The sequence below is a fragment of the Lathyrus oleraceus genome, chromosome 2, assembly GCF_024323335.1.
Source record: "Lathyrus oleraceus cultivar Zhongwan6 chromosome 2, CAAS_Psat_ZW6_1.0, whole genome shotgun sequence".
In the NCBI taxonomy this organism is placed as follows: Eukaryota; Viridiplantae; Streptophyta; class Magnoliopsida; order Fabales; family Fabaceae; genus Lathyrus; species Lathyrus oleraceus.
In genome coordinates this window covers 39,523,048-39,546,724 of record NC_066580.1, presented here as the reverse complement: position 1 = coordinate 39,546,724, position 23,677 = coordinate 39,523,048, and the positions used below count along the sequence as shown (strand labels likewise).

Genomic DNA, 23,677 nt, shown 5'->3' with positions numbered 1-23,677 from the left:
CCTCATTTCTATTTTATTATGTTTTATTTCATTTGATTTGAGCAACTTTTGATAGAATTATGAGGTCTTGAACATTGGTAGCTAATGAAGTCTATTAAGTCATGATTATGGTTTGATTAGGGATGTTTGGACCTTATATGCTTCAAATCTATCAACGGGCGACCAATGGATCATTCATGATACTTTACGGTATAAATAGGTTACCTCTATATCAACCAAACTTGGATCATTTTATACATAGATGAAACTTTGCTTGTATAGCTTAACTTGTGATTTCATTTGATTCATTATGTTTATATTATTATACTAACCCTCTAACTATTATGGTAACTTGTTTATATTGTACATTAATCATGGTATAACTTGTCTAACTTAACCATTAATCAACGCATTAATCTTTAATCATAGAGTGATAAAGGCTTACTTTTGTCAAATGATTGATAGATGGACTTGGTGTTTGCATAACTTTCATTGTTACAAATACATTGTAAGTTGATCATTGATCATCTTCAATACTTTGCATCAGTGATAAGTTATCCCCTGATACGCCATATTTTGAATCATTTGACATAAGGACAGATAATCCTCAAGAGTTTAACTTGTATATTACCACTAACCATTAACTTACTTTACAAACTTTGAATACCACTAACCTTTGTTATTATGACTTTATCATTATTATTTTGTCATTTACCTTTATGTTATTACCTTGTAGTTTACATTCAAGTACTCATAATCATCATTGTATAAACTCATCATGCATGTTTATTTACTGTTCTTTATTTTATTGTCATCATACATTAAAAACAACAAAAACATGATAAAATGACAAGTCCAAAAAAATATTCATTCCACTCGTAATCAACTTGGACTTAGAGGATTTCATCTTAGGATCTTTGCTTGGAGGACCTTTCTTTATCTTGTGATACTTTACCTTTAAACTTTGGATTTCATCTGTAACTTATATACCTGTTCTAAGAATGACAGCACGGTACTACCCTAGGGAGACATGTTTGTAAGGCCATTATCCTTTGTTAGACTAGGTCACATTTGCACACACAAGACTTTCTCTTAGGCTACCTTATAATGAGACCCTTTACTTTCTTGTTGGTTACTTTGTATGTCCGTTACATTACCCAATTTCATAATCAAATAAACAAACCATTGATTCAACATCAAGCGATATTTTCATAATCAAATTTAAAATACAATAAAACTACAATAAGTATTGTGCGTCACGAGCCTTAAGTGATGGAGAGTGAGTAAGAATGGAGCTTTTCTACCCTTACTCTGATTATTTTGGACACAAGACGCCTGACTTGTTTGTCTAGAATTTTCACCTCCGCCCATAGACTTTAGTGCAATCTAATCATAAACATTATTTTCATAAACCCTTATTCAAGGTAAAATCAACACAACCCATCAAACCTCATTTTTTGTGCCTTAGAACACCACTCTGAAAATCCTTTTCTCAAAGGTAAAAAAATCAACCAACACACATATTTTTTACTCTGAACTACGAAACTATGATTTTTCATCACCGGATGAGTGATACGTAGGCACAAAGGCCACAATAATTGGCGAGCACAATAATAAAAATCCAAAACTCAATTCTTTCAAACTCTTTAGAAAATAAACTTAATAAACAAATAAATACCCACATACGCAGACAACCTAAATGGTTTCCATGAAATACCATGGACATGAGGGGTGCTAATACCTTTCCCTTGCGTAACTGACTTCCGAACCCAAATATCAGTTGCGAGACCAATTCTTTATTCGTATCTTTTGCACTTCCTGTGTGCATGCTTTTTTGAGGGTTTTATCATTTATTTTCCCTCTCATCTCCCATAGAGGAAATCCAATAAAATTCGGTGGCGACTCTTCTGTTTTCTTTTAAATAGTCTGCCCGGTTCCTTCATTTTGAAACCCCAGTAGCGACAGTATGCTACAATTGTTGGAGATTCCCGAATGGAAATGGGAAAATATTTTGATGGACTTCGTAGTAGGATTACCTCGTACACTCGATGGACACAACTCGATCTGGGTGATCGTGGTCAGGCTAACCAAATCAACCAATTTCTTGGCCGTAGAGACTATACACAAGATTGTCCTTTTCGTAAGATTATTTATCGTAAAAATTATGCAGTTGCATGATGTTTCTTCTAGTATTGTCTTTAACCGGGATCCAAAATTTACTTCGAGATTTTGGGGAACATTTCATCATGCTATAAGGACATATCTAAACCTGAGCATGCCGAATTATCTTTAAACATATGGGCAAACTGAAAGGACGATTCAAACCCTCAAAAATATGTTGTGGGCATGTGTTTTAGAAAACGGAGAAAAATTAGAAAGATCATTTATCCTTGGTTGAATTTGCCTACAATATAGCTACCATACAAATATCAAAATGACTTCATATAAAGTTTTGAATCGAAGATGTATAACACCTTTATGTTGAGGAGGGGAATAAAGAAATTCTTGAACTTGAGATAAAAAATTATAATTTGGAATAGTATATCATCTTCTCATCTTAAATTTAACTTATTAAAAAAATGAATTGAGAATATTTCGTTTGTCAACTTAAAGTGACAGTAACACGATAAGAATGAAGAAAGAAAGTTGACATTTTTGTCCACTTTTTCTTGTTGCCCAATCAGTTTTTTTTTTTATTTGATAAGAAACAAAAACAAAAAAAATTTATCTAATTTTTGGCGCTTTTTCCCCTCATTCCCTCCACGTTGCCCGAATAACATTGTGCTAAAACTCACACACGTAGCGCACGGCTTATCCTTCACACCCAAGAACAAGCTAATATAAAATAAAAAATGGAAAGAATCAACTTTGCTACTTGAATTCTACTGAACTCTCTCTGGTACGTTTTCTCCCTCTCTTCAACTTTAACTTAGAGATCAATTCCCGTCAATTTCTTCACATGTGTATTTTTTTCTCTCGTAATTTCTCTGTGCTATTTTCCCCCTCACTTTCAATCAAATTTTTTTGAAACCCTAAAACCATTTCTGAAACGTTTTTTACTTTGATTTATCGTTTAGCTACTTGATTTCGGTGATAATAAGTTCAATACCACTTTGTTCTTCCATTGTTTCGAGCATGATTTTTCATATCCGTGATGCTTTTTTCTGATTTTAGAGCTAAAATTACTTATGTGTCGTTTATGAGCTTACCATTGCTTTACTGCTTATGTGAATATGCATATGCTTACGTCATGAAGGATCGTGATTTGTGATTTTTGAATTCAATTGTGAATTTTGATGTTATATTTGTCTTCTGTTTTTGCATATATATTGCCGCTGTTGTTCAAGAATGCTTGTGTAAAATTTTGGAGTGTGCTTCTTATTTGATTATGCTAAAAGAAGTTTATTTGTTTGCTCTTGTAGGTTTTGCTTATGATATAGTTTCATCATGTTCATTAAGCAGGTAATTGTGCTTTGATACATTTATTTATTTTCGTTTGCATTTACTTCTACTGTAATATAACATTTGGTTTTATTATTATTATTATTATTTCTTTTGCATTTCAACTTTCTTCTTCTTAGATATCCTTTTTATTGTTGCCTTATGGAGTTTGTTCCTTGCTAAATGCACTTCTGATGAACTTGTATTTGTATAACTTTTTAAGGTTGTGATTGAAGGTTTCAAGAGTTATCGAGAGCAAATTGCCACAGAGGATTTCAGTCCTAAAGTTAATTGTGTTGGTAATATTAAAAGCTTTTACACGATTTCTTTTATTGATTCTGCATAATCCTTTGAAATGCATGATGTAGGCATTTCATCTATGACATGTCATGATGGCAGCTCAATAAAGTATGAAGTCGATACAATGTCACACGAGTTTAGTCAAGTTTTGTCTGTGTACATCATAACTTGTAGGAATCTAGTATTTTTTTTTAATGATAATGAGTGATATTTGTTGGCATGGTTTGTATGTTGTTATTTAAAACAGTTGCAGATAGTAATACATATAGTATTACTCTTTGTAAATGGAAACTTTTTCCTATGTTATGATCCTGTTCTACAATTCTTTTTAATATTAGGAAGAAAGGAAATTTTATGAGAAGAGAATATTAGAATTGGTAATGACATAGTGAAGAAGAGTAGAGAGAGAGAGAAGAGAGAAGAGAGAGAGAGAGAAAGAGATAATAGAATTCGAGTTTGTATTTCGTTACATCTATTTCACTTACAGTTTGCTATATGTAGGGATTGGTTGTTGTAACTAACTTACAACAACTATAACAGAAATCTGTTATGAAACAGACTGATGTAGAGTGAGGGGAATTGGGCTAAGTTACAAGAGATGAACCTTATACTCGAATACTCCCCCCTCCCCAAATTTAGGGTGGTTGGTCAAGTGTGAACTTGTCAAACACTAGTTTTCTCTTAAGAAAAAGAAACCTATTGTTTGATAGAGGTTTTGTATGAACATCTGCCCATTGATCAGAGGCAGGAATGTGTGTTACAACCAAGCTTTTGTTGATGACTTTCTCCATGACAAAGAAAATGTCCAATTCCATGTGTTTGGTCCTGGAATGCAAAACATGATTGTGAGCTAGACAAACACCACTCAAGTTATCACATAAGACTTTAGGAACTTGATGTCTGACTTTGAATTCAAGTAGCAAAGATTGCAGCCATAGGATCTCTCAGCAGTAATATGTGCAAGACTTCTATACTCTGCCTCAGCACTTGACCTAGCAACCAAAGTTTGTTTTTAGCCCACCATGACACAAGATTTGGCCCTAGGAAGATGCATGCATTAGAAGTGGATCTCCTGTCGTCAGGATCTGAGGCCCAATCAGCATCACAAAAGCCTGTGATGGTGATGGGCATGCTTAAGTTGGCAGGAGTTAGCAGAAGACCACGTTGAGCAGACTGTTATGAAACAGACCTGATGTAGAGTGAGGGGAAGTGGGCCTTAGTCCAATTCCTATTACAAGAGATGAACCTTATACTCTAATACAGAAGCACAAATGTTGACAGTATGTATTGTCTCAATAGTAACAAGGTGGAGAGAAACAAAAATACTCATTACAAATTCATAGCTTGCCAATTTCATTTTTAACAAGGAATAGATCTAAAACAACCCACTATCTTGGCACCATGAAGAAGTTACAAACACCCCTCTGACCCATATAAGGTGCAGCAGTTGCAGTTTATCCCCAATCATAACACTGAGTAATCGCAAAATATGCACACTTCCACATCATCGGAGCAATGTAGAACTGGTTAATAGTATTGGTTGAGAAGTGTATGACTACATTTTTATTAGAAAGTGCTTTATTAAGGTTGTGATTCCATTGAATATTATTATCCAAAATCCAAACAGAAGACTTCACTTTAGAACAAACTCTTGGTTCCATTTCCTAACCGGGGCTACTGAAAGTTGTTAGGGCTCCTAACAAAAGGAATCCTGTTTGGAAGATGACGTAGATAGTATAGTAGGGTTTTTACCAAAATAAGATTTACTTATTAAACTATTTCTGGAAGGGGGCTAGTAAAAATAATCCTGTTTGGGAAGTACATTTTTTGTTCACTACATTCTCTTCATTTTCATTACTTATTTATACTCTGATGATTCTTCTTCCATCTAATTTAATGTGAATTTCTTTCAAACTGTTATTTTGCATCTTTCATGTTTAGGTTAAATTAATGGGCATTGATTATATTTCTGAGAAACATCAATATTATTTGCTTGCTATTTTTTTTGCAGTTGGTGCTAATGGATCTGGTAAAACAAATTTTTTCCATGGTAAGGAAATTGTTATTTTCCATGCCACTATACTTATTACTTGTCCAGCTTTCACTATTTTGTGAAGTTGCTCGCCTTGAATTTGACACTTGTTTCCCCCCTTTTCTTTTGTACATAGCCATTCGTTTTGTATTAAGTGATCTCTTTCAGAACCTTCGCAATGAGGATAGGCATGCCCTACTCCATGTATGACACAGTTCAAACTTCCTCTTACATTTCTAATGTTGTGGTTGCTACCTATCACCGATCAAACAGTATAATCAGTAATACTTAAATGATTATTTCTCTTTACAGGAAGGGGCTGGACACCCGGTTTTATCTGCTTTTGTGGAGATCGTGTTTGATAACTCAGACAATCGTATCCCGGTAATATTTTGAAAATAATAGTTTCATTTCTATTTGTAAAGGATATTTCTGTTAAGCCTACCTGCCAGTGGTTCTTTCTGTTAAGCCTTCTAACTTCTCCCCTTTCCTTCCTTCATACCTTGCTGTCCCTCCTTCTGGAGACTTGTGTTCTCAGGCCTATTATCCTTTTTCTCCTTTGATACACAAACTTAACGAGTCTATCATTGTGCATAAATTGTATCCTGTTGCATGATTGCTATCGCAAAGAAAATGACTTTATCCAGAAACTTTTGACAGACCATACTTGCGAAGCTTCTGATATCTAATTTTTTCAGCCGTTTATTATATCAATCTCTACCTTTCTAAATGGCGGATGGTTGGGTTGGGTATTTATCCGTTCTTTCCACTGAGCTCTACGCCATGGGTTTTCCTCTTTTAATATTATGTATCATTTGTAGCTCATCTGTTTTCTATGGAGTTTTTTATTCTTATTCCATTTATGGATGTTTTTGGCATTGTTCTCAGGGTTTTTGATTGTACTTACTTCCTACTATCTTCCTCAAGTTGAGAAGCAATTTGATAAATTAATGATATGGTTTTCTAGGGTCGGTCAGAGTTTTATTTGAAAAAATGTCTAATGCAATTTCATTTGTTTATAACTTGCTTTATATTAAATATCCTTTTATCTAAGTTGTTTGCAAAGTCTCTCGTTCTGTGCTAGGCGATGTACTTATTTTTACATAGCACCCTATGAGCTTTCCTTTTTATTTTCTTTATGGTTACATGCTTTATCTTTGATAACACATAATTGTGAAATTTGTGCATGTACATTATTTTGGTGAATAGGTTGACAAGGAGGAAGTGCACTTACGCCGGACAATTGGTTTGAAAAAGGATGAGTATTTTCTAGATGGGAAACACATAACGTGAGTGTAATGGATTAAGACATAGAAGCATATACTATAAATTCATTTTTTATATTAAATTGACATTTTATCTTATGTTCTTTGGTTATTTTGAGTATTTATTTACCCGTCCTAAAGAAAGATGATAAACAATTTGCAGAAAAACCGAAGTGATGAATTTACTGGAAAGTGCTGGGTTCTCTCGCTCAAATCCATATTATGTTGTACAACAAGGAAAGGTATTGGTGCATGCTGATGGTGCTGCACATAGGTTTTTAAAATTGCTATGTTGATAAACTTTGAAATAATTACTAAACTTGCTCATTTCCTGCTCTTTGCCTAGATAGCATCCCTAACCTTGATGAAAGACTCTGAACGATTGGATTTACTGAAGGAAATAGGTGGTACTAGAGTTTATGAGGAAAGGCGTCGTGAAAGTTTGAAAATAATGCAGGATACAGGCAAGTCTTCCCTACTTTTTATTTTTAAATTTCTGATTTTTTAAGTTTAATATCTTGTAATAGATTTTGTTAATATCATGTATTTTGCTGTGAGACAGGTAACAAAAGAAAACAAATTATCCAAGTTGTACAGTATTTAGACGAGAGATTGAAGGAACTAGATGAGGAGAAAGAGGAACTTAGACAATATCAGCACCTTGACAAGGAGAGAAAATCCTTGGAATATGCCATATTTAACAAAGAAGTTCAAGATGCTCGGCAAAAACTTGCAGAGGTTATCCATATAAATGTTTCCACATTTATTATAATTTTTGAATGATTTTTTTCCGTGTATTATCTGTGAATCTATTTCTTCCTTGATGATTGGATTGTCAATCACATCCATTTTGGGGATGATATGTTTTTTTTTATCCGTGACGTATAGTTCAAAATAATGCTGAGATAAGACTGAAAATGTTATAACAAATTCTGATGAAGACCTCCTTTTTGTTTTCAATTAATATTTTCTTGGGTGTAGTTAAATAGACAGAGTGGCATATACTTGAGTACTTAATATACCTCCATCAGGTGCACAACTGTGAATTGTTAGACTAAGGGATTGCACAGACTAATGTGTAGGTTTTAATAATGATAACAGTTCTGGACTAAACCAGAAATAGAATACAATCTTAGAATTTTGGATTGGACCTAACTCAACTTTACTAAATCCGTTTGTAAGGATAAAACTGCCCCCACACATGTTCATGCCATATCTTATCCAATGTGTGATTTTTAACACAACACAATTTACAGGCCTAAGCCCTTACAGAGTCAGGTAGTTATCCTCTCTCAAACATACAATCAGAAATTACCTACCAGAATAATAACTGCCACCCATACATATAGAAATAAAACAAAACTGCCCTCATAATCTATTTGTCTGATAAAAAATAACTGTCCTAACTGCTTAATAAAATAACTGCCATTCATTCACTTAACTGTCACCAATAATTCCTTTTTTTTTCTTCTTTGGACATGAAACTTTCAAAATCATTGTACCACTGACTAGCCTGTCATTAATTTGCTTGAAAAGTGGAGGAAAGTAACAACTTTGATAAAAGTAGAAACCAAACAATGTTATCGAATAGGAATGGGGGAACATGGGCGAAAGGCCAAAATTCCAACATTTTAAGCTTCCATTTCTGCTATGAAGCGCCTTGGTGCTGCTGTTTTTCACAAATTTGTCATAGTGGTTGTCAAGAAATCTGCGAATTAAACCTGGTGTTTGACAACTCTGAAGCTAGATCATGTAGAGAGTATAATGCCCTGGGCATTATAGTAGTAGCAAAGTAATGATCTTCCAACTTAGTTGACTTCTCTAAATTTGTCACATTTTAGAGAGACCAGACTAGTAAAAACATCTGTTTCTCATACCCAAATCTTTCGCTTCTTAGTCTTCTGGCAGTTGGCTACTCTGTCACCACTCCCTTTCTCTCCTGTAATTGTCTCATCTCTATTTCATCATTTTCCATTCCCAATCAGCCTTACATGTTCCTTTTTCCCCCTACTATGGACTTTGTAAAATGCTCTCGGATATTCAATGCAGTTATTTGCAGTTTAAAATTGTACACTTAAATTTTTGTTGTTGGTCTTTATAGATCAAACAAAAATCAAAATGTCAAATTTATATCGTTCTAGTCTTTTAGACATTTTTATTCTGGTTTTACTCTATTGGATTTTCTGATGCCTAATGGTAATTGCTTGACTCTTGTGGTTTTAGATAGAAGAAGCACGAACCAAGGTTTCTGAAATATCAGCAAAGAAGTATAACGAGGTTCTTGATGCACATGAGAAATCCAAAGATTTGGAGAGTAATTTGAAAGATATAACAAAGGAACTTCAAAGCTTTATCAAAGAAAAAGAAGTTATTGAAAAGCAACGAACAAAAGCAATAAAGAAGCACACAGAGCTTGAGCTTGATGCCAAAGACTTACGAGAGAAGATCTCTGGAAATATCCGTGCCAAAGTATTATTCTAATGATGATATAATGTTATGAGTTCTTTTAAATGGTTTAGTTCTGTTCATGTTTTACTTTTACCTACATGGTTTTAGGCAGATGCTGCAAAACAACTGAAGATACTTGAGAATAAAATTCAAGGCTCAATGGATGAACTTGACAAAATCAGTCCTTCATACGATGATCTAGTTCAGAAAGAAAAAGACATTACCAAGCGGTATGCTGTGGTTGTACTTGTCTACTGATATGCTTCAGTAAAGTATAATTTATTTAACCTTCCTGGTGCATGCATTTTGACCTCCTGTTTTGTTTGTTAATGTCTCCCTATGTGTGTGTGTGTATGTTTCTCAATTAACAATACAATTTGGAATAATCAGGATACATGATAGAAATATCATTTATCTTCACATATATCAACAGTTTTTTATTTGAATCTTATTACTTACAAGATTATGAATTGTTAGAATAATGGAGCGCGAGAAGAAACTCAGTATACTCTATCAAAAGCAAGGACGTGCAACACAATTTTCAAGTAAAGCTGCTCGTGATAAGTGGCTTCAAAGGGAGATTAAGGATCTTGAACGGGTGCTCTCTTCAAACACAACACAGGCAAGTATTCATTTAGTGGCACCAGTTGTTCTGAATTATTGACAAAATACTGTTTTTTCTTTGACGCAGAGTTATCACCTTTTGTTTGGGCTATTAACCAGCTTTCTGTTAATTTTATGAGCTCCATTGCATATACATTTTTATGCATACATGTTTCAATGAAATCCAATTGAATTTTTTCTAAATGTTTTATGTTTATTATTTTTTATGAATCAAAAAGCAGAAGCCAGCTAACTTTTGCTTTTGAAGTATACTTTGCCTCAGATTATGAAAACCTGCCTTCCTAAACTACTGTCAATTTCTTATAACAGGCTTGAATTTCTAAACTACTGTCAATTTCTTATAACAGGCTTGAATTTCTAAACTACTGCCAGCATTCTGTCAAACACTTGAATTTTGTTATTCGCTCTTATTAGTAAAAGCAAATACTTGTTTTAAGAGTTAGATTATATAAATAGGTTTTTCTATAGATTACGAGAGCTATATTAGTAAAAGTATTCTCTAACTGCTAAATGGAAGTTTTTATATAGACTAGTTATTAAGAATTGGATTATATAAATAGGTTTTTCATATTTCCCACTTCCTAAATTCCATGTTATGTTCATACATCTTATTGGCTGTTCCACTACCTTCATAAAATACTTGTATTATTAAGATTGATTTATTAAATTGTGTCAACCGAGTATTTTATGAAGGTAGTGGAACTTTGACTATAGTAAATAGTGTGCTATAGCCTATTTAAAAAAGTAGCGTCTTATAGTGCCCAAGCAGCCCTCGGGTTATACAGAACAAGGTTTTGCAGCCGCTAGTCCAAATTAAGGCAGTTGCGGTGAGATAGAGAGTAAGATGCAAAATTCCATAAAATCCATTAAGATCACATTAAGGCTTTTTGGTTAGGATATTATAGGAATTTTGGAATTAAAAAACGCAAAATAGTGCAACCACCAGAGCAATTATTTGAGTTTTTATTTAATGGTCATGCTAACAAGTGCCCTAAGGGCATTGTTCAAGGAATCTATAAAAAGAAAATTTGTCTTGAAAATACCCGTCAAACACTTGTAAAAGTAATAAATACACACTTTTATATGCAAAAGTTACCTCTTTTGATTACTTTATCAATACCCCTTACCATTGTCCTGTACTGTTACAGAAACTTTGGTCTCTTGTCATGCTTTCTTTCATGTTTTTGATTTTTGCTTTGCACCACAGGAGAAAAAGCTGATGGAAGAAATTGAACGGCTTAAGGATGAAATCCATGGTTGTGATGAGAATGTCCAGAACCGTAGATCGAATATTACTTCTATGGAATCTCAAATTGCTCAGTCACGTGAAGGGTTTAATATTTATAAAGAAAAGAGAGATAGGCTTCATGACAAGAGGAAGTTCGTATATCCTGTCGTTTTTTGTGATGTTTGTGTGTTTTTTGTGGATGAAAAACGAATTGTAAAACAGGAAGTTCGTATATCCTGTCGTTTTTTGTGATGTTTGTGTGTTTTTTGTGGATGAAAAACGAATTGTAAAACAGAAGTTATCCTACAATGAAAGTGTAGGATGGATTGTAGCAAAACTAAGTGGAGAAAAAGTACATTACTTCTTACTTTTCATTGTCAATGAGATATTTCTTATGAATTGATATTATTATATTACAGGTCTTTATGGAACCAAGAGAATGGATTAACTGCTGAAATTGATAAACTGCGAGCAGAAGTTGAAAAGGCTGAAAAGAGTCTTGATAATGCAATTCCTGGCGTGAGTAGCCCATCTTAAAAGCTTCTTTTAACGTGATACTCCATGCATAAAATGTAAAGGTCCCTTGTGTATTCCCAAGACATTGCACCTTTCACTACCTGTGAGGTGCTCTGTGCTTGTTTATTGCATATAGTTTTGATTTCAATGATTTGTGCATACTACATAATACCCTGTCTGAAAGAAATAAACATGTGTTCATAGATGTAAATTTATGTCATTCTAAAAATAAATAAATAATATTGACTTTTCCTCTAGGTGTTTTTACAAGTATCTTTACATCATATAGATGCAATAACTTCTAGTCCAAAAGAAACTGCAGAGACTCTTTACCTCCAAAAATGATACGACATTTAAGTGATAAATGAAGTAAAGTGATTCTAGTCTGTGTTGGCAGTACTTCTTATTTTTTAATATGCTAAAATGGGTAACGCGTTGCTACAAATATCCCACCATGGCATGGAGGGGTCAAGAGAAGAGTCAAACCTATTATGGATCTCAGTGTTTTGTTTATCTAAAGATTGAACAATGTTGATTACTTAGCATTTGATAAAAATGTACACTATTATTATCTGTCCAGTTTTGAGATGATCTGTTATGATGATGTTTCTATAGACATATTCTCAGGGTAGGTTGGCATGATTATACATCACCGTGTTTGACACTCTACTATAATATGCAGGATGTTAGAAGAGGGTTGAATTCAGTTCGGAAGATCTGCAAAAGTTATAACATCTCGGGAGTTCATGGTCCAATTATTGAGTTGCTGAACTGTGATGAAAAATTTTTCACCGCAGTTGAAGTGACTGCAGGAAACAGGTCTCCCTGTAATTCTTTGAATAAACATGTTTTACCACGTGTCATGTTCATAGTGTATTTTTGTTTTGGATAAGGGGATGGGATAGATTTGGCACATCCATAGCATGTAGTTTTTCATTTTATCAACTCTAGTATTTGTTTCTGGCCTGATCTTTTTATTGGATTTTATAATTTTGTATATTTGGCTTGATTTCTTAATTTAACTTTGTTTTAACAGCTTGTTTCACGTGGTTGTTGAAAATGACGACAAGTCAACTGAGATAATTAAACATCTTAATCGACAAAAAGGTGGACGCGTTACATTTATTCCACTTAACAGAGTAAATGCTCCTCGTGTCACTTATCCACAAAGTTCTGATGTCATACCTCTTTTAAAGAAATTGAATTTTAAACATGACTACACTCCGGCATTCAGCCAGGTACTTCTACTCAAGTGTTGTTTCTTATTTACATATGGGTATATGGCTCGGTGTCTTTAGTTGCTATACATTAATTAACTTAATTCTAAAATAGTTTATCTTAATTCTAAAATGGTTTATCTGGTTTCATCATAACATGATAAAATTGATGCAAGTGAAGCGTGTTGAATTAGGACAATGTGATATTAAAGGATTATTGTTTTATTTATAGGGGTTATTATGTTGCTATTAATAATTTTAGAACTTTGTCTTAATTTTGAAATAACGAAGGTTCCTCAAGTGCATGGGTGCCTATCATATTTTTTTTATCACCATTGGGTTATACTCTCTCAGTCTCAAATTATAAGGCACTGCAAAAAAAAATTTTCTTCCAAATTATTAGTCACTCTACAATTCCAATACAACATTAATGATATTTATCCCAATATACCCTTTATCATTTATTACTTTATCTTCTAATTCTAACTCATCCTTACATAACTGGTTTATAGTGTTAGGGGTGTCCATATTTATAAACACTTTTCAAGTCTTCTCTCTTCATTGTGGGAGTTGAGTTTTTACCCATATTTATAAACACTTTTCAAGTCTTCTCTCTTCATTGTGGGAGTTGAGTTTTTTCAGTACCGCCTTTAAGTTCAACACTATTAGTTTAGTGTGTGGATTATCTGGAGACTGGTCTGAATTGATAGACTTCGATACTATCATGGTTGTCAAATATGGGATCTCCATAAAGATAGTTAGGATATGGAAAAGCCTAAATCCTAGGATACTAACTTGGATAGTAAGATCCCAACAAATAAACAAAAATTATAGAAATAACTAGAAAAAATAATCTTAACATAAAATTCTCATTAACTTAATCATAATAGCAAATATTCAATAAAAAAAACATAACTTTCTCAAACATAATATTCATAACAACAAATATCCAATCCAAAAAAACAAGACATGGTGAAATTTTTTGAAAAACTCTGTTTTGTAAAGAAGGAAGAGGTATTGGAGAACAAGGATAGAAAAGATGAGAAGAATTGAATGATTTGATTTGAATTTATAGAAGAAATAGATGAAGAGAAGAAATCTATCAATTGAATGATTAATCGTTTCAGAATTCGTTCTCAGAGTTCCAATGTTTATTGTGGCAAACCCTAAAATATGTGAGCCTGCCGTGAGGGTTTAATTAATGGGTCAGTTCTGGGCCGGGTCAAAATAAAAAATGGATCGTTGGGATCTCACGATCCCATGATTTTCGCTCTTCCTCTACGCTTTCATCGCTCCAGCTAATTCCTCCATCTTTCTGCCACTTAAAGCGGTGTAAGATCCTACGCTTTTGGGTGTAACTAGATTGAAACCCGTGCCTTTTTTTTAAGTAATATCATATAGTTTAGATTTTATTTTATTATTAATTTTCAATATTTACTGTTGATTTAATTATATTGAATTATCCTTTCAATTTTAATTATTTTAATTTGATAATACATTATAAGACATTGTTATATAATGAGTTATAAACTATAGTTGAAAATTTATGGATTACAATTTGTAATATGTATATGCAATTATAATTCAAAATAATATATTAGAAATAATTTGAAATGTTTGTTCGTCTATTTGAAAATTATAAGTTAAGTTTGAAAGAATTGTTTGATAATTTTTTAGCATTGTAATGAGATTTAATAAGATTTAATATTTGATGTTAAAATTTGCAACATATATCTGCACTCATAAATAAGAATTACATTTTAAAAAGAATATTGAAGTATTTGTTTGCCTTTTTTTTGGAGAGAAAGAGATCTTTAGAAGTATTGTTTGAATATTTTATTTTAAACATTGGAATGTAGTTTTTTCTGCTGTTATTATGGTTTTAAAACTGATACATGCGAATGATTTTTTTTAAAAAACTATTTTTTGCATAATTTTTTATGGAGTAAAATATTATATAATGTATTTTTTTAGAAATATTGATAGAGACAAAAAAAGCTAGATACGAAAATAAAAATAAAAATTATGATTAGTATAAGAAAAATAAAATAATTTGTATCTTTATAATTGTAGTTATAAAATTGATTATCTCTTTTTTGTTTGTGATTTGAATAGTAACCATGTTATCATTTTTATTAAAAGACAAAATATTTTTATTTTTAGAGGAATTAAATTAGTTCTCATAATTTTTTATCGTATTATTTGAAAATTGATTAATTTAATTTTTGAAAGAATTTAATCAACTCTCATAGTGTTTATTGAATTATTTGAAAAATAATTTATTTATTTATTTTAAAGAAATGAGTGTGCGCAATAGAAAATATAATGAAAATTTAATAGTTTGAGTTTTGATGTATGGTGTGGATGTATAATTTGTATAAGTCTATAACATTATATATGGAAAGGAGAAGCAATAGAAATAATCAATGAATATACATGATTTTTAGTTAGAGAGATAAAAGGGGATAGATAAGTCATGGAATATGGAATCAGAAGTGTTTTAATTAAAAGAATTTATAAATGAAATGTTACACATTTTTCTTAAATAAATAAAAAAAGTTTTGGAATGTTGTGTTTGAAAGAGTGTCACATTAGATTTTTAGTGATGTGGCGAGTAAGTGAATAAGTTATCAATAAAATAGTGTAAGTCATATAGTTGCATTAGATTTTCCTTAACATCAATTTTGATATTTTCATTAGGTATTTGCCAGAACAGTTATCTGCAAGAATCTGGATGTGGCTTCAAAGGTTGCTCGAACGAATGGTTTGGACTGCATAACACTGGAAGGTTTGCCTAACTCTCTACATGTGTCTGCATAGTGTGGATGATCAAATGTTTTGTCTTGACAAATTGTTGACTGTCTCTTTATAGGTGATCAAGTAAGCAAAAAAGGTAGTATGACTGGAGGATTTTATGATCACAGACGATCAAGGTTGAAGTTTATGAATATGATTAAGCAGAATGCTGACAATATTCACGATAGAGAGGAGAAATTGGAGAAAGTTAAGTTTGAGATACAAGATATCCTTTACATTGTAAATGTAAACTTTGTACATTTTCCATTTTTAAGTTAAGCAAAAGAGGTTATTGCTTTTGATTTATTTTGGTTATGTAATAATACATGTTTTTGGTCTATATCGAGGGAGATGTGATATGTTGTCTATAAGTTTCTGTGATTAGCTTCAACTTTTACCAATAATTATTTTGTTTTGGTTTGACCATTATTTTTTCTGGTATCTTGGATATATTCACAGTGCTGTCTTAAATCAATTTTTTTTTTTATGAGCTAAGGTGCATTTGCATGATAAATTTTTTTATTAGAAATGTGGCAAGCTGAGCTGAAGAAAATAAAATGTTCTACCTGGTTTTATCACATGTAAGTTGGGCAGAACTTGCTTGTTACTACACTTTGTTGGTTCTATATGCCTTCACAGAATTTTAGTGTTTCTTTGTGATTTTATTACATGGTTTCCTACATTTATTTCATGCATGGAGGTTAATTGATTTTTCCTTTTATATCATTCATTGTTCTATTTTATGCTAAAAAGTTTAAGGCTCTCTTGATTTTCTTTTATGTGGTAACATGAAACGAAATACCGCATATCCATTAGTTGTGATTCATTCTCTGATGCCTTTTCCATTCCTTGCCGTAAAGCCATTTCCCCCTATGGTTTTGTTTTCACTTAACTGGTCTCACAGATAGATCAAGAGATTAATGAACTTGTTGCTGAGCAGCAGAAGGCTGATGCTCAATGTGCTCATTACAAATCAGAGATAGTAGAGCTTAAGCGGGACATTGAAAATTCTAACAAGCAGAAGCAAGTAGTTTCTAAAGCACTTGCAAAGAAGGTGTTTTTGAATTTCTCAGATTATACTCAATTATCACTCCCAAGTTTCCATTCTATTGGTAGTTGCTTGTGAGATTGTTCACTGCTAAATTGCTAATTGCTTGTAGGAGAAATCACTTGTTGATGTCCAGAATCAGATTGAACAGCTTAAGGCTAGTATTGCTATGAAAAAAACTGAGATGGCCACAGAGCTCATTGATCATTTAACACCAGAGGAAAAAAGGCTTTTGTCAGATTTGAACCCTGAAATCAAAGACCTTAAAGAGAAGCTTGTTGCATGCAAGGCTGACCGCATTGAGGTTCTTGAGTTAATTATATTGATGTTCATAATATTTAAAGTGCTATTGTCACCATTTTAACTTCAAATTTTGCAGATCGAAGCACGGAAAGCAGAGCTGGAAACTAATCTAACCACTAATCTCAGGAAAAGAAAACAAGAGCTGGAGGCTGTGATATCATCTGTTGATGATGACTCTTTGGTTGTTGATGCTGAGTTGAAGAAGCGGGAACTTAATGATGCTAAAACATCGGTTGATGATGCATCAATTCAACTTAAAAGTGAAAACTTCAGCCAGTGTTGTCTATTATCTATATCTTGAAGCTCAAATTTTTATTCCTTGTTTGACCAATTTTTCTTCCTCAGGTGTTTCTGATAGTATAAATAAACGAACCAAGCAAATAACGAAGATCAAAGATGAAATGAATAAATTGAAGGTATTGCTCTTTTAAATTGATTGATGGTTATGTGTTTGTCCATAATGGCAAACTTTTCTACCTGCAGTCTTTGGAGGACGAGTATGAAAGGCAACTTCAGGAAGAAGCTAAAGAATTAGAGCAATTGCTGAGTAGAAAAAATACAAATTCTGCTAAAGAAGAAGAATATACTAAAAAAATAAGGGAACTGGGCCCATTGACATCAGATGCTTTTGAAATGTAAGGCTTGCCTTGCAGCTTATTTTTACTTTTCTTATTTTTGTGTGTAGAAGATCTAGTATTTCATAGGGATACAATAAAAGATGAATGCTATTCTGAAAAGAAAAGAAATGATAGTCAATTATAAAGCACTAAAGCACCTCATTTTCTCTATGCATGTAATTAATCTATGTAAACAGTTCGTTAGCAACATTTCATCCACACTTCAAAGTTTATAGTGTTGCTTCCTAAGAACGCCTTGTGCTTTGCAAATACTCCAAAGTTTTCGGCCAATGCACATTTTCTTGAAAATCATATTCCTTTTCACTCCAGTGTCTTTTAAATTTGGCATGGCTAATCCTTGCACTGTTGCACCTATGTAGACAGAAGTTTTGTCCAAGAAAAAGGCCAACAACGTTCTCTACTTGTTATCCATATATTGGCCGTGCTTTATATTTTTTAATAATACTTGCTGTCTAGATTTTTTTCCTGTTTTAACATGATTACTTTGCCTTGATATCTTAAACGTTTCATTAAGATATAGAGTTGTTACAGTTTATGGTTTCTGCATTATAGTTTACCATTTTCTGTGTTTTTGTTTTTGCTAATTTTAGTTGACTCATTTCCTCTTATAATGGGAATTATAGGTACAAACGGAAGAATGTTAAAGAGTTGCAAAAAAAGCTGCACAGTTGCAATGATCAGTTGCAAAAGTTTAGTCATGTCAACAAGAAAGCACTTGATCAGTATATAAATTTTACAGAACAGCGAGAAGAACTTCAGAAAAGACAGGCTGAACTTGACGCAGGAGATGAGGTATACTGACATTTCAGTTAAGGAAGTTCATTATATGTCTTTCTGTATTGCTGGTTCTGCACTTTTATCATCTAAAGGTTTTCGAGCAGTTGATCTTTCATTGCTGTGAATGTTGTTGCATCTTTATGTGTTCATGAAGTCGGTCTTGTTGAATACTCACCTGCATGTGGACTAATTTATTTCTGTGATATTTTTCTTATTTCCATTCTCTGATGTATCATGTTCTGAAATGTAGTATTAATGCGATAGTTGTATTTTTTTTGGCTTGGGTTGAGTGTAAGACTGGTTCAAAGCCAACTTTTGCGTTTTTGATTGTATTGTATGGAACACTATCAAACACCAACACCTCTGGAGTAGATGTGTCGTGGTCTCCAACACACGTCGTTGTTTGAACACTCACTCTCCGACACCAAAAATGTAGTTGTCGTGGAAAAGTTGGAAAAGTGCCCCCCAAAATATGTTTGTTTTCTTTGCTTTGACACTTTTTGAATCGGTGTGCGACACCCGTATGACACTTGTACAACACGTGTCGGACAATTCAGACAAGTGTTTAAAAAATTCCTTTTTCTGTTGCTTCCAACATACCTTATACATTTTTTGAACAAACCTCACACACATGTAAAGGGGTTAAACATGTACTGATAAATGGATAAATGAAAGCTTAAATACTATTATATATGTAGCGGCATCGGTGTCCTATGTTTTTGATATTTTTGGTGTCGGAGTGCGAGTGTTCGTGTCATGTCCCAGTATTCGTGTCCGAGTCTGTGCTTCATAGATGCAACAATGCTAAATTGTTTGACCTTTTTGCCATTAAATAATTGCAGAAAATCAAAGAGCTAATAACAGTGCTAGATCAGCGGAAGGACGAATCAATAGAACGCACTTTCAAAGGTGTTGCTAGGCATTTCCGAGAAGTATTCTCTGAACTTGTACAGGGAGGCCGTGGTTATCTGGTTATGATGAAGAAGAAGGTTTGTGGCTATTAAATAATGTCTTGGCTTCTCCCATCAATTCTTGTGATTGCATTGGATAGGAAAAGATGATGCTTGTAGCTTGTCATCTGTGATTCTTGTTGCATAGTTTTTGAAAATATTATAGCAACATAGAATTACTATTTCAGTAGAAGAGCACTCCTTTTGTAGAAGGAATACATTATGTCAATTTCTCAAATTAAGGAGTGATATAATCAATAATAAAAATCAATATCCATTATGCCCAACTTTCTTATTAGAGGCTCAAAAGTCAGTATTGCTAAACTGAGTTAAATGTCAACTTTTTATTGATTTGAAGGCATAAATGACAAGCATAAAATTCTGGACTACAATCATCTCAATATGATTTGTCATGCTGGACGAGATTGTGTGTGCAATTTCAATGGGAATTCTACCATCATCTTTAGTTCCTTTAGAACTATATAAATCCATAGGTTTTCCAAATTCCACTGGTTACTGCTCAAAGCTCGGCTTTCGAAGTAATGCGCTATTTATTTTTGGAAACCAGACTTTGTTTCTTGCATCTCCAACTTACCAAGTTTCTCTACACATAGGCACACTAACCTAAAGCAGACTTCCTATCTTTTGCAGAATCCGCCCAGTCTACATTAGTAAAAATAGTCACATTCTTAACTATGTTTTTTCCCCCAAAAATAGTCCCATTTTTGGGGTAGCCTTTAAGTATCTCAAAATTCTATAGACAGCTTCAAGAAGCTCTTCATAAGGAGAGTGCATAAATTGACTGATAAAACAGACGGAGAAGGCAATATCACGACGAGTATGGGCCAAGTATATCAATTTTCCAACTAACCTCTACTATCTCCCAGTATCGACAGGAATATTTCTTTTTTCTCAAAATTTTGCATATGGGTTCATAGGAGTATCGGTTGGCCTTCAGCCACCAATTCATGTTTTCTGCAAGAGGTCAAGAATATACTTCCTTGGAGAAACTAATATTTCTTTATTATATCTAGCCACCTCCATTCCACGAAAGAGATCTCTTTTTACAGGAGGGGTGCATAATGTCAACTCCTCAAATTGAGGAGTGATATAGACATAGAATAAAAACTGACATCAGAGAATTTTCTGACAAATATTTTTCTTATTAATTTTTGTATGCTTTATGTCAAACTGCTTTATTTCTATGTACTTGCAAAATTTGTGAGAGGAATGGTCAGTGGTAAATTTATATTTTCCTTTGTTACTGTAACTCATGCAAATGGTATTTCTGTATTTTATTTCTTTTCGCTCAGGATGGTGATCATGATGATGATGATGAGCAAGACGAGGATGGTCCTCGGGAAGCAAATCCAGAGGGGAGAGTAGAAAAGTACATTGGGGTGAAAGTAAAGGCAAGTATTTTTAATTTTTCTTTATTTATATGTAATGTTTGTACTACGAGGTATGGGGTTTTTGTTTTTGAATGTTAAGAGCCAGAAAATGACTGTAGAATATTAATATTCTTGTCTGGAGATATATTTTCAATTCTTGTCTTCTGGTTGGCATTTAGAGAATTTAAATTCAATTTGTAGCACAACCAAATAAAAGCAAAATTTGATACTCCCTCCATTTTTCATTATAAGTTGTTTTTGACTTTTTACACGTATTAAAAAATGTAATAATTGTGGTATAAAAAAGAGAAATTATGAAGAATTTTATAAAATTGTCCTTAATTAATAGTATTAGAAAGACAAATTGACATAATTAAAAATAGATAGAATAATAAATATTTAAGGGTATAATAGGAAAAATAACATTAATGATTAATTGATATTATAAAATGACTTATATTGTGGTACAAAATATTTTCTCAAAGCGACTTATAATAAAAAACGGAGGTAGTATCATTTTACAAAAATGAGTCCTGTTCCCTGAGACTTTGCTGATTGTAAAGCCCACATGTGTGTTCTCTCTACCGCATTTTGGTTGCGGACATGGGCTTCTTCAGTTGCTCCTGCATTGCTACATAAAGTTGAAGGTTTGCATTCCTACTACCTGATATTCGTAGGCATGTTTATACCTTGCAGGTCTCTTTTACTGGACAAGGGGAGACACAGTCTATGAAGCAGTTGTCGGGGGGTCAAAAAACTGTTGTCGCACTTACACTCATCTTTGCCATACAGAGATGTGATCCGGCTCCCTTTTACCTATTCGATGAGATTGATGCAGCATTGGATCCTCAGTACAGAACTGCTGTTGGAAGTATCCATTTTATCTATGTTGATTCTATCTTGTCACGTCCAATATCTGTTCTTGCATATTTCATCTGTATTTACTGCATGCTGTAGTATACTTTTATATTTGCTTTTGCTCTTTTAGCAAGGTGTTATCACTTTGTAAGAAACATGCTCTTCCCGACATAGGAAAGCCACACAGGGCTTGAATGGAGAAATACTTGTAGAAATGGTATTGGACATGATATATGTATGGTAAGATATTAGGTGTCATTTGATCCATGTCGGTGGTAAAAGGCATTGGTTATTGTTAATTTATCAATGTGATATGGACTTCTATAGTATTAAAACTTTGTTAATGGTTGTGATATTCTGAGTGACATCTAAACTTCCTTTTATACTGTTGTTCCTTTGGAGATCCTTGACTTCCATAGATATGATCCGGCGCCTGGCAGACATAGCAAACACTCAATTTATCACAACAACTTTCCGCCCAGAGCTAGTTAAAGTTGCTGACAAGATATATGGAGTGACACATAAAAACAGGGTCAGCCGTGTTAATGTTATATCCGAGAGTGATGCTTTGGAATTCATCAATCAGGATCAGACTCAAAATGCTGAATAAGGTAAAATTATAACTTCACTATTTCCCTTTCCAACGTTCATGATTTTGATGAATTCTCCCTGCTCTTATTTGGGGCCAGGCAAAACCAAAGTAACTTGTATTCATGTGTTAGACAAACTGGAAAAAAGATAAAAGGAATTGGTTTAAACTTATTCTTTCCATTTTTTAAACTTAACATTAAACATTTCAGTAAAATGAAAATTTATGTTCAAGGCCTGTTAATGAAATGTTATTATTTAATTGTAAAGAAAACGTATTGGTTGGTTTATATTTTTATTTTGTTTTCACTTTAATAAAATGTCATTTTTTTCACTCTTTTTATTTTGTTTTTTATTTTCAAAGTTATGTACGGTAAACATTTTTTGGACACATTATATGTAGGAAACATTAATTGATTGGAAATTTGTTTTACTGTTTCTTGTGCGAATATTTAAAAGTGGAAAACAAAATGAAACAACATTGCATTATAATTCAAAATGTAAACAAGATATGATAGATGAAACCAAATAGCCCTTTTACTATTGATTATTAGTTTTTGATTAAATATGTTTATGTTAATCATGAAGTTTACTCGGTTAATAAACTTTGAAATTTACATGTTTTGATGTTTTTATTTATGATAAAAATATTATGCAGTTGTTTGATATGTTTAATCGTATTCAACTCTACATTCTACATAGTATAAGGATTATTAGTTGTTTGTTGATTTTCTTTTCCTTGATTTATATTAAAATTCAATTGAAAGATTAAACTTGTGGTTGTTTATATACTATTAGGACTTTCTACTCGCATGATCTGATCTGAAACGGTCTTGGAGTCTTTCAACGACAGCAGCATAGTTGTCAAATTCTTCAACCTGCACTTTTATGCTTGTCAAATTCTCCAACTTTCACTTTTATGAAATGGTGCAACATAGATTTTAGTATTTCAGAAGCTTGACCACCATTTATTGAATTTGTAAATACCTTTTGTTAATATCTTTGTGGTGCGTACCATGGAAACCATAGATCCATGGAGAAGATCTTTGAAGACAGGATGATAATATAGAAAGTTTTAGAGTTTCAAAGATCTTGGTATGTGTATATTTGATTTGGGATCCGTTTCATATGCCAAAAGTTTAAGAACCCGATAAAATTAAGCATCAAACTAAATTTAAACCCTCACATCTATATTTTTTATTGAAATTTTAATTATTATAATTATATATTGTCAAAATAAATATGCTTAGTCAACTTATAATTTCTCATTTTTATATA

At 32.7% G+C, this 23,677-nt stretch overlaps 1 protein-coding gene across 1 annotated transcript; it reads left to right on the top strand.

The window, feature by feature from the left end:
- Positions 1 to 2,762: 2,762 nt before the first annotated feature.
- On the top strand, positions 2,763 to 23,584 carry LOC127117963 (structural maintenance of chromosomes protein 3). The gene is made up of 30 exons (XM_051048092.1): positions 2,763 to 2,878; positions 3,402 to 3,441; positions 3,644 to 3,719; positions 5,732 to 5,770; positions 5,889 to 5,956; positions 6,065 to 6,136; positions 6,962 to 7,041; positions 7,181 to 7,259; positions 7,364 to 7,481; positions 7,580 to 7,755; positions 9,241 to 9,486; positions 9,574 to 9,695; positions 9,943 to 10,087; positions 11,297 to 11,469; positions 11,737 to 11,836; positions 12,516 to 12,652; positions 12,870 to 13,071; positions 15,751 to 15,838; positions 15,923 to 16,073; positions 16,750 to 16,900; positions 17,007 to 17,198; positions 17,274 to 17,457; positions 17,543 to 17,613; positions 17,681 to 17,832; positions 18,459 to 18,627; positions 19,455 to 19,601; positions 20,876 to 20,974; positions 21,650 to 21,824; positions 22,231 to 22,422; positions 23,198 to 23,584. The coding sequence occupies exons 2-29, from the start codon at positions 3,427 to 3,429 to the stop codon at positions 22,419 to 22,421; spliced, it is 3,618 nt and encodes a 1,205-aa protein (XP_050904049.1). The 5' UTR covers positions 2,763 to 2,878; positions 3,402 to 3,426; the 3' UTR covers position 22,422; positions 23,198 to 23,584.
- Positions 23,585 to 23,677: the final 93 nt, after the last annotated feature.